The sequence below is a fragment of the Odocoileus virginianus genome, chromosome 19, assembly GCF_023699985.2.
Source record: "Odocoileus virginianus isolate 20LAN1187 ecotype Illinois chromosome 19, Ovbor_1.2, whole genome shotgun sequence".
NCBI lineage: Eukaryota > Metazoa > Chordata > Mammalia > Artiodactyla > Cervidae > Odocoileus > Odocoileus virginianus.
Genome location: NC_069692.1, coordinates 32,426,104 through 32,439,976, shown reverse-complemented (window position 1 = coordinate 32,439,976; position 13,873 = coordinate 32,426,104). Strand labels below are relative to the sequence as shown.

Genomic DNA, 13,873 nt, shown 5'->3' with positions numbered 1-13,873 from the left:
ACAAAACCCGTATCTATAATGAGCTAGTGCCTCATTCTTAAAAATTTATAAAGTTACACGTTACAATACATCTACATTTTATAGCTGAGAGCAATCTGGCTGTAAAAGAAGATATCTGAGTATCAGATATCTTAATACTTAGGTATTAAGTAAAAGAGTAAACCTAAGTATTTAATATAAAAATAAAATGATTTCAGATGAACAGCTTCATAACTAGTTGTTGCTGCTATTTTTATTTCCCCCTCCTAAATCTTTAAATTTCAAAAATTTCCCATGGTCACATTTACTGTATATGAAAAGGAAAAATAAAGAAGAAAAAAGAAAGGCATACGCTTTGATAACACCATGGAATGTATACACAAACTAAGCCATTATTATTAATAAATGGAAGAAAACTATAATGTTAATGTAATGTTAGTCGATCAGTTGTGTCCAACTCTTTGCAACCCCATGGGCTGAAGCCCACCAGGTTCCTCTGTTCATGGAATTCTCCAGGCAAGAATACTGGAGTGGGTTGCCATTTTTTTCTCCAGGGGATCTTCCCGATCCAGGGATTGAAACTGGGTCTCCCACACTGTGGGCAGATTCTTAACCATCTAAGCTACCAGGGAAGCTTTGATAACACCAGGGAATACATACACAAACTAAGCCAACATAATTAATGAATGGAGGAAAACTATAACTCTGAGTTAAATTCAACCTTTCTTCTAATTTTGATTTAATACCAGTGAATATTGATATGATGGTGGTGAAATAGTATATTCACTAGAGAATAACTAGATTTTATCTGTAATTAGGAAGCATTTACAGGGTATAAAGCAGAGTTCTAAAGAAAAGACAAGATCTCACAGAATCTTTAAGCTATGTGGACCACACAGCTGTGAAGTTTGTAGGAAGAGCTGTGACCACATGCATTTGATTCTCAGTCTATGTTCTCAGCAGAACCGATTCAGCCTCCAAACTGTTAAGATAGTAACTCATTAATGCTATCTATTAACTTAGGAACAAGGACTTAGAAGGGCTTGATAAGAGGAACATATGGTATACAATATCACCCTATTATTAAAAGTGGTCTCTAAGTTTCCTCATGTCTTATTTATTCCAAAAACTAAATTAAAAAAATATAGTTAAAAAAATCATAGCAAAAGACTAATATCAAATGGAAACTCATCTGAATACTAAATTGATTAACAACATAAACATCATTAGTATCAGCAGGAAAGAGGTATAAAGAAAGTAAAATAATTACAGGGGATAAAATTATTTTTCCTTCAGTTCAGTTCATTCAGTCATTTCCGACTCTGTGCGACTCCATGGGCTGCAGCACACCAGGCCTCTCTATTACCAACTCTCAGAGGCTGCTCAAACTCATGTCCACTGAGTCGGTGATGCCATCCAACCATCTCATCCTCTGTCATCCCCTTCTCCTCCTGCCTTTAATCTTTCCCAGCATAAGGGTCTTTTCAAATGAGTCAGTTGTCTGCATCAGGTGGCCAAAGTATTGGAGATTCAGCTTCAGCATCAGTCCTTCCAATGAACACCCAGGACTGATTTCCTTTAGGATGGACTGGTTGGATCTCCTTACAGTCCAAGGGACTCTCAAGAGTCATCTCCAACACCACAGTTCAAAAGCATCAATTCTTCAGCGCTCAGCTTTCTTTATAGTCCAACTCTCACATCCATACATGACTACTGGAAAAACCATAGCTTTGACTAGATAGACCTTTGTTGGCAAAGTAGTGTCTCTGCTTTTCAATATGCTGTCTAGGTTGGTCATAACTTTTCTTCCAAGGAGCAACCATCTTTTAATTTCATGGCTGCAGTCCCCATCTGCAGTGATTTTAGACCCCTCAAAATAAAGTCCGCCACTATTTCCATTGTCTTCCCATCTATTTGCCATGAAATGGTGGGAGCAAATGTCATATTCTTAGTTTTCTGAATGTTGAGTTTTAAGCCAGCTTTTTCACTCCCCTCTTTCACTTTCATTAAGAGGCTCTTTAGTTCTTCTTCACTTTCTGTCATAAGGGTGGTGTCATCTGCATATCTGAGGTTATTGATATTTCTCCTGGCAATCTTGATTCCAGCTTGTGCTTCCTCCAGCCCAGCATTTCTCATGATGTACTCTGCATATAAGTTAAATAAGCAGGGTGACAATATACAGCCTTGACATACTCCTTTTCCTGTTGGAACCCGTCTGTTGTTACATGTCCAGTTCTAACTGTTGCATCCTGACCTGCATACAGATTTCTCAAGAGGCAGGTCAGGTGGTTTGGTATTCCCATCTCTTGAAGAATTTTCCACGGTTTATTGTAATCCACACAGTCAAAGGAGTTGGCGTAGTTAATAAAGCAGAAGTAGATGTTTTTCTGGAACTCTCTTGCTTTTTCGATTATGTTAGCAATTTGAGCTCTGGTTCCTCTGACTTTTCTAAATCCAGCTTGAACATTAGTATTTTCTAAAAAAAAGATTAAAGGTCTGTTTTTCTTACAGGTACCTAACTCTTTTCAGATGAGGCAGAAGTAGCAAATATTTATCCTCATACCATGAAAGGATTACAGAACTAAAAAGGAGGTCTGACTTTCTTTTTTAATAAATGAGTTTTTTTACCTGATAAGCCTTGTGGCTGATGCCATATACTAATGGATTTGCTCTCATCCGTACATAAAGATAAGTGTAGCTTATCCACTTCACTGCTTCTTCCACATTAGTAACTGTTCCCAGAGCAATCTGCAAATCAAAAATATAACAAAAATTAAATTAATGCATTAAAGTTGAATATAAACATTGCATCAAGGACCATTCTGTCAAAAGCTAAGTTTTTAAAATGCATCACTATGATGTATTTAAAAGAAAGTAAGCATAATTATTGGCCATGACATTTCTCCAATTAATTAAAAATCAGCCCTGCCTCATTTGAGAACAGTACACTAGATATGTTACCTGCCAAAACTGACCTTACTTAATATTATTGCATTGGATTATTTTTCCCGTTTGAGTTTAATTTTATATAGTGTTAAAAACATTTTGGTATTCATTAATTCTTCCTCTTTTTGTTTCTTTTAAATCTTGGCTTCATTTAATGTGACAACATTATTGATAGTTTTAAATGTAACTGTACCACAAGTAAAACATAATATTGATGATTTTATCCCTCTTTATTTTGATTTTGTATACTGTCATCACCAAAATCACAAAGGGTATAACATTAATTTTTTTCCTCTAAAGATTCCCATTTGCAGTATAGCTAGTATAAATATATAATACAAATACAATGGTAAATGCAATAATTTTGGCACAAATATTTTATTGGGATTTATACATATTAATAACATATGTACCTCAAAATTCATACAAGAACAGGGAGTGGTTTTAATCTTTTTATTGGTAAACTTAACTTATGGAAAATTAGTTATTTATAAATTTGAATTATAATAAACACTGGGTATTTCTTTAGATTATACTCTGAAATTTTTAACATAGCATTTAATGTAACTTTATAATATGGTAATTTAATGAAACCAAAGTTAATAATTTTAAAACAATGATAACATATAAAATCTGTGTAATAAAAGGAATTGCTAGAAAATGATCTTAACACAGAACTGCAGTGAAAAATCTTAAAGATACATTTTTTTAGCCACTGGATCTATAGGTAGTCATTTTGCTTCTACCTAGAGTGTTCATTTTAATTAACAAATTTATCCAAGTTATGCCACTTCAGATTTGAATAATTTTTCCTGAATTTGTAGCTGAAAAAATTTTTACATCTTAATACTTTAATCAAAGGATAACTGATGGTCTCCACCCTAAATAACAAAATTTTGGGAGACAAGAAGGAAAAATAAATCCTGTTATTTTAGTATAAAATATTAAAGAAAATATAAACATTAATGTTTGCTTTATTCTCATTATAATTTAAATTGTGTATAATTAATTTTGTAAAGTAAGTATGTGTAGTCTTAGCTATCTTTATTTAGTTGGAGATGACATATAGCAATTTATAAATATCATTATAGTATTATATCATACTATTCATCCTTAAATAAATGACCAAAACTAAGTAAATGACAAGGCAGATGCTATCTTTTTTAAAAATTAAACAATCTTGATATATGTCAGAGAAAGACAATATTGTAAGATCTCCTTTATATACAGAATCTAAAAACACCAAACTCAGAAAACAAAGAGCAGAATGGTGGCAGCCAGGAGTTGAGGGGTAAGGAAAATGAGGAGATGTTGTTTAAAGGGTACAGATTTTCAGGCACCTGAGTCAGCTCTGGGGATCCAATGTATAGCATCATGACTACAGGTAATCCTGTTGTGCTCTAAACTTGAAAGCTGATATGAGAGTACAGCTTTAGTGCTCTCATCCTAACAAAGACAAAATGGTCATCACATGAAGTGAAGGACGTGTTTACTAACTTTATTGTGGGAAACATTTAACAAATACATGTGTGTGTCACATTACTGCACTGTATAACCTGAAACTTACAATGTCATGTCAGTTATAACTCCATAAAGCTGGAAAAAGTAAATAAATTTACATTACATATTTACAAATGACCAGAAGTGACCACAGTCTAAGTAAACATACACATTTACTAAAATGTGAACTGTAAGACTTTCTACAAAACAAAGAGTAACAAGAAGTAAAATTTATCTAAGGAGTGAGTCCTACAACACTTCCTAAATATTTACAAACATCACAGTTAAACATTTTCTAGTCTACGTAGACAAAGGAAACTAGTTAGATAATATGGCGAGACATCCGATAGCATTCTCCATTTTTAATTCTATTATTTGATTTGGATTGTATCAATTTCCTTATGATTTATTGACATTTTAAAATAACATCACACAACTCCAGAGTAGAAAATTTTATAAAAAATAATATAAGCTTCCTATTACTTTCAAAGTCAGACAGTAAATTAACAATAACTGATAATTAGCTGTTGCTGGGCGCTGATAAGAATAAAGGAAAAGACCAAGTAGGTAGCAAAACCTGGATCAGGCAATACAAGTCTTTCAAATGTTCACCAAAAAGGAAAAGACCACTCAGAAAAATGAATGTAAATTTATGACGGTACATCATACGGTGAGATTAATCCTTGAATGCCATCTAGTGACAACAATAAAAATTCACTTGCAAATATCTGTGGTCACCTAGTAGCTACTTAGTATAGGAGGCTGATATAGAACAAGTGTTTTTCATAGTATCTCTCTGAAATTTATTCATTCACCCCAATAACCATCCAAGAAGCCAGTAAGTCAAGTACAATGGATATGGCAATAAATATAGCATGGCGCCTCATCTTAAGTTCTGTAGTCCCTTAGGTGAGATACATGTAACTAATTAAGATGACATCTATGAAACCATTATCCACAGTGCCAGGACACACCATGTATTCAAAAATGCTTTTAAAGAAAAACACCTAACATATATAACTTATAAAAAAAAGTGCCATTAATATATACTGTAACAGAGCTTTAAGTGCTAAGAGAAAAAAAAAATCGATCCCAACTTTGGTAATTTAGAAGGCTCAAAGTATCATTTGTATCTGATTTATCTACTTAAGCTTCAGTTATTACAATTATCTTGTTTATTTGTATGTGCTTTTTAAAAAGCTAGTTGAAATCAAATAAAACTAAACAAGCAAATGTAATAATCATATTTATATAAATACATATGCAAACACAAATCTCTCTAGTACATGTATGCAAACACATTTCTACCACTATTCATTTATTTATTTCACTAAAATTTGTGAGGGTAGCAAGTATAATTGGGGCTGAGCATAAAGCAACTATGAAGTAACACAAGTGGCATAATCTTGTACTAAATAACAACTTGGCACAGGTGTTTGTTAACTTTTCACAACAATCTAGTGATACTACTCCTAATCTAAACATGGGACCAAGAGCACTTTACAGGGGAAGCAAATAGACTGAGAGCCTCTAGAGCAGAAGAGCTGTACTGGAAAGGAACCAGAGTCAGACCTGGGAGATGTCAGGCTACTGAGGCCAAAATCCAAAGACAAAGTGCTTGTATTTATACCCTGCGGAGACGGACAGAGGATGATAGACGGAGGAGCCTGGGGCGTCTAGAGTCCATGCAGTCATGAAGAGTCAGACACGACTGAGCACGCATATGCACACGCACTGCTGTGCAGATGGGAGGAACTCTGTACAAAGAATGTACGTACGGTTATAGAAAGATGAACACATTTTAAAGGATGGACCACAGGGCCTTGGCACAGAACAGGTACCCAGTCATGTTTGCTGAGTCAATTTTCATAAGCCTCAAACATGCTTCAGTGTTTCTCTCAGAGCAGAATGAAATGGTATAGACAGGGCTGGGACTTCTGACTTTTTGGCATTAATTAGCATTAGGGAGTCAGCCTGATTAAGGATCAATTAGCAGAGATGTCTCATAAAATACCTGCATTAAAATGACTGTTTGATAGAATACTTTCTCCAGTTCTTCTAAACTAGTGTTATCAAGGATAATAGTCTGGGCAACATTCCCAATCTAACATGACCTTGGTGTTGACAATTGTTGCTATACAGTCTGGCAAAGATTTGGGGAATCTAAAGACTGAAAAATTCATTACCTTGAGAGCACAGCACACATTCATTGTATAAACTAATTTCACACTTGGCTTCCACAGATTACCAAATTTAATTTCACATTCAAACTATAATTTAAGGGAATTTGTTTCCTTAATAAGAAAATTTACTTTAATTGGGAACTAGTCTAGTAGACAAAATATGATAAAGAAAATTTAGCAATGGCTATACTTCGCTATATTAGCTAAGAATTTCAAGGTATATGTTTTGTTATTTGAATGCCATTTATAGTATTAAATGGAATTACAGTTCTAGATAGTTGACATTTCTGAAAATGACAAACACTAATAAGTATTTTATGAATATGAGGTGGATCTGTGGGCTAGAATTCATTTTTAATTTCTCAGGAATTGACCAAATAGTTTCACTGATGGTATTTTATAGTCCCTAAGAAAAAGAATTCCTGAGGACAAGAGTTACTCATCTGTGTCTTTTGCATAAAAGCATCACTATTTGGTGTCTACCACTTAAAAAAAGCTATCAAGGAAAATAATTCTAAGTTTACAAAGATGTAGGCTTTCTTAATATGCTTTTCTAGAAACATTGCATAAAAGAGTCTTGCTTTTTATTGTAAATAAGAGAAATGATTATTGCCATATTGGAAAATATTTAGTCCTGGTCTCAGAAGAAGGCAAATGGTAGGTTAATTAATATAGAGAAATGTATTCATTCATGTGTATTCACGTACCACATTTTATATAATTGAAATCTAGGCTATAATAAAAAGACTTTTTTTGTAGTTAAAAAGACTCGAGCTTGAACAGTACTAGTTTCAAAGATTAGTATCTGCATGAGCTTTGGATGTTATCTGTCTCTCTGAGAACAATACCTCCTGAGCATCAGTACTGACGGAAGATACAAAAAGTACCCAGCAGGTTGGCACATCCTCAGTCCATTGCTACTATTACTATCTTTGTACAATAGACTATTTTTATCATAGATTCCAGTGACCCAAGACCTAATTATTAAAACCATGCCATTATAGTAGGCAATGAGGATAAAAACTGAGTTATAGTATTTCTTTTGGAGACAATCTTTACATCATAATTAACTTTCTAATCTTTTTTATTTTCTTATAATTTTGCTGCTAGAAACCAGCATCTTTCCTGATTTTTTCTAACTTCCAACTAGATCTTCCAAACCTTACTTAACTTTCTGAAGCCAGATCAAGTTTTATCACCTTCATGAACAAAGCCTTTCCTGATAGGCTGGGGCCAAAGGTGTTTTCTCCTTCTACTGAATCCTTCTTTAGAACTTTATTACTTACCAACACTATTGCACTGTGTTTTTGTGTCTTTTTCTCCCATTCTGGACTATATACTCCTTAACAGAGGAATTGCATACTGACTGTGTTTTCATCCTCTAAAAAGCCTTGTAAATAAGATCAGTAGATCTAAGTGAAATTTCTATAATACTTCACAAATATTTCACTTATTCATGTATTTAATAGTTATATTCCACCTACTTTCAAAGACTGAGTCAACTTGCATGGTAAGAAGGGATGTAGAGACAGAAAAGTGCTGAGTGACAGACAACAATAAAAAACGCCATAAGAACAGCAAAAACTCGTTTGATTTTAAGTGCACTTTAACATATTCTTAAGTTTAGAATGTTTATCCTCTTTACCAGTTAAGATGCTACCTAGGATTCCAGGGTCCGCTATTTAAATCTTAACACAAAAACACATCACACATGAAATAAATTACAAATAAATTATACTGCAGCTCAATTTAAGCAATCATATTTTCTATAACAAAGTTAATCAAATGAGCTAAAACAGAAGAGCTTTATTAACCTTATAAAAACTTTATAAAATACTTCATAATAAACTTTATAAAAGTTCATATGAACACAGTTGTTGTTATTACTGTTTCCTTAGTTTGTATAGCTGTGGTTATATTTCTGCCCTTTCACAAAACCTCATGACTTAAAAGCACAGTCTTTTAGCAATGAGTTGTTATCAGTTCTCATTTGCATTTTATATTGCTCTGATCTAACCAAGGATATCACCATTCCACCTCTTGTGTCTCATGACTGTGAAAGGAAATAAAATGTATTATTAAATATTACAAAATAGCAATCAACTCAACCTTTATTTTTCTTAGTCTTTCTTGAAGCTGATGATTCCATTCCAACCTTTTGCTTATTAGCTCTTACCTCTGCATTTAGATTATCTGCAAGGCTTTCCAGAAACTGGCTCTCAATTGGATTTTGTTGAGTGAGCAAAGAGAGGTAATGGCTGAGTTTATCATGGGTTGTTATGATGATTCCTTCTCCAAATTTGTCAAATTGTGGTCTTCCGGCTCGACCAAATATCTGCATGACATCTAAAATTCCAAGGTCAACAAAGGAGCCTCTTTTTGCAGCATATATTTGTGTTCCCTAGATGAGGAAAAGTTAATAAAAATTTACATAAACACACACAAATATAATCCTGATGAGTTGAATACTGAAATTAGGCAAATATGGTAAGATCTCAAAAGTGTACTTTAACTAATCCTTTCATTATCTGTGATAGAGTTAAATTTTCACAATATAAACTAGATTCTGTTGGAGAAAATAATTCTGACCTTATACGAATAACATTCAAAGTCACTGAAGCAGCCAAAATCACAATAATTTTCTAAATAAATCAACCCACATGTTTGTTTTAAGATATCTCAAATCCATGCAAAAAGGAAGGTAAGCTCTCACCTTAATAATAACAGCATGAGCAGGAAGATTGACACCCCAGGCTAACGTCGCCGTACAGACTAGGACTTTGATATGCCCATTAGAAAACAAGCTTTCAACCAAATTTCTGTCCTGCCGGAGCATGCCTGCATGATGAATACTAAAACCATCTGGAAATAATTCTCGTACTTGTCTATTTCTTGACTTTTGCACCTAGAGTAGACAGCAACAAAACATAAAAGTGTTCTTTAGCATTTAAAAGCAATTGTTACTTAGCATGTCTGCTGAATAAGTTTATCAAAGAGAGCATAGAATTATTGTCAAGCATCTTAAGGTCTTACTAAGTTTTAGTATATAATGTGTCATACAAGATCACTTAAAATTATATTTTAGATATCTTAAAAAATAGGTAACCTTGAACATGGCACAAAATCCAAAAGGAAAGAAGTTAAAATAAAGTGTTTCTTTCACTCAGGTATCCTCTTCCTGTAATCGATCAGTATTACCTGTTTTGTATTCATCCAAAAGAAATCTATTAAAAGTAAGCGTAAATCTCAGTGGATTCCAACTCATTCGGAGTAAAGGTCAGAGTGCTTACCATGCCAGACCTACAGAAATCATTCCCATCCCCGAACCTCACTTACTCATGCCAGACACAAGTGCTGGCTTTTTCTCTAAAGTCTTTTTTTTTTTTCTTTTTTTAACAAATCCACACCTCCCTTGAGGTCTTTACACTGTCTGCTCCAGACTCACTGCCTCGGAAGCCTCTCCCCCTTACTGAGAGGTCCCCGGTTCCGCTGGCCACGCACGCCTTCTCATGAGAACGAGCCAACTAGCCCAGCTGCGCCCCCTCACACCTGTGTCCCGCTGATCTCTGCACTAGCCACCTGTCTTACCTCCTCAACGTCACATCTGCCCCGAATATACTAACCCGCCTCTGAGGGCTGGTCTTCGGCTCCGTCTGAGCTCAGATGCGGGGTCTGGTCCGCTTACCTGCAATTTGTGTAAGGGCTACAGCAAATCTTTTAAAATTCACTGATAGCTATCATACATTGGAGAAATTTTTTCTGCAAAATTAAAGACTAACATTAGTGCTCAAAGTTTCTGTTTGGGCACCACATCCTCTGCTTGTCTGCTGTTGCTCCGAAAATTTCAAGATCAACGCCTTGACAGCTTCTTTTGAAAGAGCGTTTCCATAATTTTTATGTAAGGCGCACTACACTGGCGGGGAACGGGGTTCTGGCACTGATTTCATCACACTGGCTAGCTCTTAAAATTGGAAACTTCTAAGTTAATAATAATTAAGAAAATGATCTGTGAAAACCGCACTCCACGAAATCGGCTTCAAATATAAAATGAAAGGGAATATATTAACAAACCGCACCATCTAGTGGCCAGCCACGTAAATAACAACTTGGAAATATATACACAAAACGATTTATCTTTTTAAAATTTCATGGGGAGGGTATTACTTCATTTTTGTGCAGTGTGGTCAGACTCTTAGAAATAATTTTATATGCACACTTTATGATTAGCTACATTTGCCTTAAGTTAAGGATCATATTGCCTTAACTTTCATCCTTTTAGATGTGTTAATATCAATCTCACAAATATGGGCTCCATGTTATGGAGTATTTCGGTCTCCGTGTTATGGAGTATTTGCTAGTATCTAACAAAGCTCCTTCACAAGGTCAAGGTAGAAAAAGTAAAAACATTTTACTTACTTCATTTCTTCCCTAACATTCATGAGTGAACATTCAGAGCTCAGAGAGCAAACTAAAAAATACTGCTTAGAGACATTCAGAACAAAGCTGGATGGCTCTGGAGGGTGAATCTGTTGTCTGTGGACTCCTGAACCAGAATATCTTGATGGGCGTGTTATAAATGCAGATTTTTAGTCAAAATCCAGTTGAGTTAAGCCTTGGCTTGTGACACCATGACACAGTAAGAAGCTGAACCCCAGAAACATGTAACTGTGGTGCAGAATATTTCTAGAAGGTAGTAGGTGGATCATGGGGTGCTGACACAGCACCTTCCACCCTGACCAGGTGGGTTCAACCAGCCTGGTCTCTGTAAGCAACCAAGAGGTCCCAGGGGTCACTTCTCCTTTCTCTCTGTTCTCGCTGGTATTTTGCGCTGTTGCTTTTTTTTATTGTATTACTTCAGTAGAGACCTGAAGTGACAACAACCTTAAAGTAAGACTGGGTTGGTCTTTCTCAACGATCTTAGAATCTGAATCTGCTGTTTTTGATCTAGCCTAGTTCACAGTATAAATAAATGAGAAATCTTGGAAAGAGATCCAGGGATAGATATGCTTTAAAACTTTATTTAAAAATTATCATATAGTCAAATTATCTTCTCACTTTTGGTGTACAGTTCTATGAACTTTAGTATATGTTCAAACTGTGTAACCACCATGATAATGATACAAACAGTTCCTTTACACACTGCCTCAAATTCTCTTGTTATTTCTTTATAGTTAAACCCTCCCCTCCTACAGCCCCTGGTAGATCAGACCCCCTGATCTGCTCTAGGAAAATATGTGGCTAACATTTATATTAAAACTGATAGAAAATTGTAATAAGAGCAATGGAAGAAAAGTTAAAGGCTGTCTAACATCTCGGCTTTCATCCTTTTTAAAGACAAATTAATTCTAATGTTAGTTAGGGACCTTAGAGCACAGAAATAGAAGTCTAAAAATTAATCTTACAGAGGCAGTGTACTAGCACTGATATTAAAACCTGATAAAGCAGCAGAAAACAGAAAACAATAGAGAAATATCTAAGAATATTAGACCTAACAGTAAAGAGCTTTGGAAAATAGAATTCACCAATGCATTAAAACAATATATCACAACTAAGTAAATTAAACCCCAGAAGGCAAGGGCATTATACCTATAAATAAATTTATATGAACATGCTTATGAATGAGTCAAAGGAGAAAAAACATAGATGATCTAAAGGCACTGAAAGCTCATAAAAGACCACATTCAATCTTAATGAGCAGAGGTGACAATATTGATTTTAAACCACAATGAATCATAGAACATTAGGAGTACATCTATTAAAGTTAGAAACAAGGCAAAGTTGTTTACAATCAGCTAACCAATGTCTTAAACAATGGAATTAGACATGAGAAAATAATAAAAAGTAGAAGTACTAGATTGGAAGAGATCAAACCAATTATTAGTTGCAGATGAAATAAACATTTATTTAGAAAATTGAGAATTAATTAAAAACTACTAATGATTGAATTCAGAAAGGTGACAGTCCCTCAAATCAATATTTTAACAAGTGTTTCTATATATAAACAATAACTTGTTAGAAAATAAAAGGGAAGAAAATATCACATCTATAAAAGCCATCAAAAATAGAAAAAAGCAAGAAATAGGTAGAACCCTACCTGAAGAAATCATCATAACACTGCCAAAGGATATTCAACAAATGAAATCACATGCTTTGTTTCTGAGTTGGAAAAACCTGATTTGATAAAAATATCAATTCTCACCAATGTAATCTGTAAATCAATATATTAACTTAACTAAAAGGTAAACATCATTTCTTGGAAGTGACACTGAAGTACATCCTAAAAAGTACACATGTATATTTATCCAGGAAAAAAATTCTAAAATTGAAGAATAATGAGGATGCTTATCCCAAACACATATTAAAAATATTATAAAAGCAGGATAAGTAAAATAGTTTGATACCAGAGAAGAGTCAATAAGCTCAAGGAAATAGAAGAGAAAACTCAGATACTGACTCAGGCAGATGTGAGAATTTTGTTATGTTACATTAAATTTTATAATCAATGGAATAAACAAGGAGTCCCGCCTGCTAAGATGTAAGAGATGTAAGAGACATGGGTTCGATCCCTGGGTCTGGAAGATGCCCTGGAGAAAGAAATAGCAACCCACTCCAGTATTTTTGCCTGGAAAATTCCATGGACAGAGAAGCCTGATGGGTTATAGTCCATGGGGTTGCAAGTAGTCACACACAACTGAAGCAACTTAACACGGACATTCAGAAACTCATTTGCTGCAGGATATCAGCAGAAAGATGTGACCACCAGTTTGACCCACGAGTTGGGCCCAGGTAATCCAGAGGTACCTCATCCTTTCCCCAGTCCTTGGAATGTGCACTCTGCTTGCCTTCACTATGCTAGAGGCTGGCCAAGAACATAGCTTTAGTTAGAAATGCAGTGTTGACTATGTACGTGACTAAATCCCGTTAAGGCTTCTATATAAACTTTTAAGATTGTAGCAGGTAGGTTTGGAGATCTACTTGTATATAAGTTCTCTTAGTTTTTAAACCTGAGACCTACCAATCTAGAATGGTCTGCCTCTTTCTTCAGTCTCTCCTTCCCTCTGTTTATGGAGGGTTTCAGATTATACCCAGAAAGGTCTCGAGGAGAATGCAAACCAAATACCATCACTATAGGCAGTTAAGTTCCAGTTGGATCAAAGATTTAATAATAAATATTAAAAATTAAGTTTAAAAAGGGCTGGAGGAAATCATGATTAAGTGGGTGTGGCCTTTATAAGCAAGACAAAGCCCAAATACTATAAAAACTA

At 34.7% G+C, this 13,873-nt stretch overlaps 1 protein-coding gene across 3 annotated transcripts in view; it reads right to left on the bottom strand.

The window, feature by feature from the left end:
• Positions 1 to 13,873, bottom strand: part of ASCC3 (activating signal cointegrator 1 complex subunit 3) — a 320,082-nt gene that overhangs the window by 124,317 nt on the left and 181,892 nt on the right. For all 3 annotated transcript variants that reach the window (XM_070450058.1, XM_070450057.1, XM_070450059.1), the window contains 3 exons: positions 9,322 to 9,513; positions 8,785 to 9,009; positions 2,608 to 2,727 (listed from right to left, as the gene is read on the bottom strand). In XM_070450058.1, coding sequence (XP_070306159.1) covers positions 2,608 to 2,727; positions 8,785 to 9,009; positions 9,322 to 9,513 — 537 coding nt within the window. The remainder of the gene's footprint in view (positions 1 to 2,607; positions 2,728 to 8,784; positions 9,010 to 9,321; positions 9,514 to 13,873) is intronic.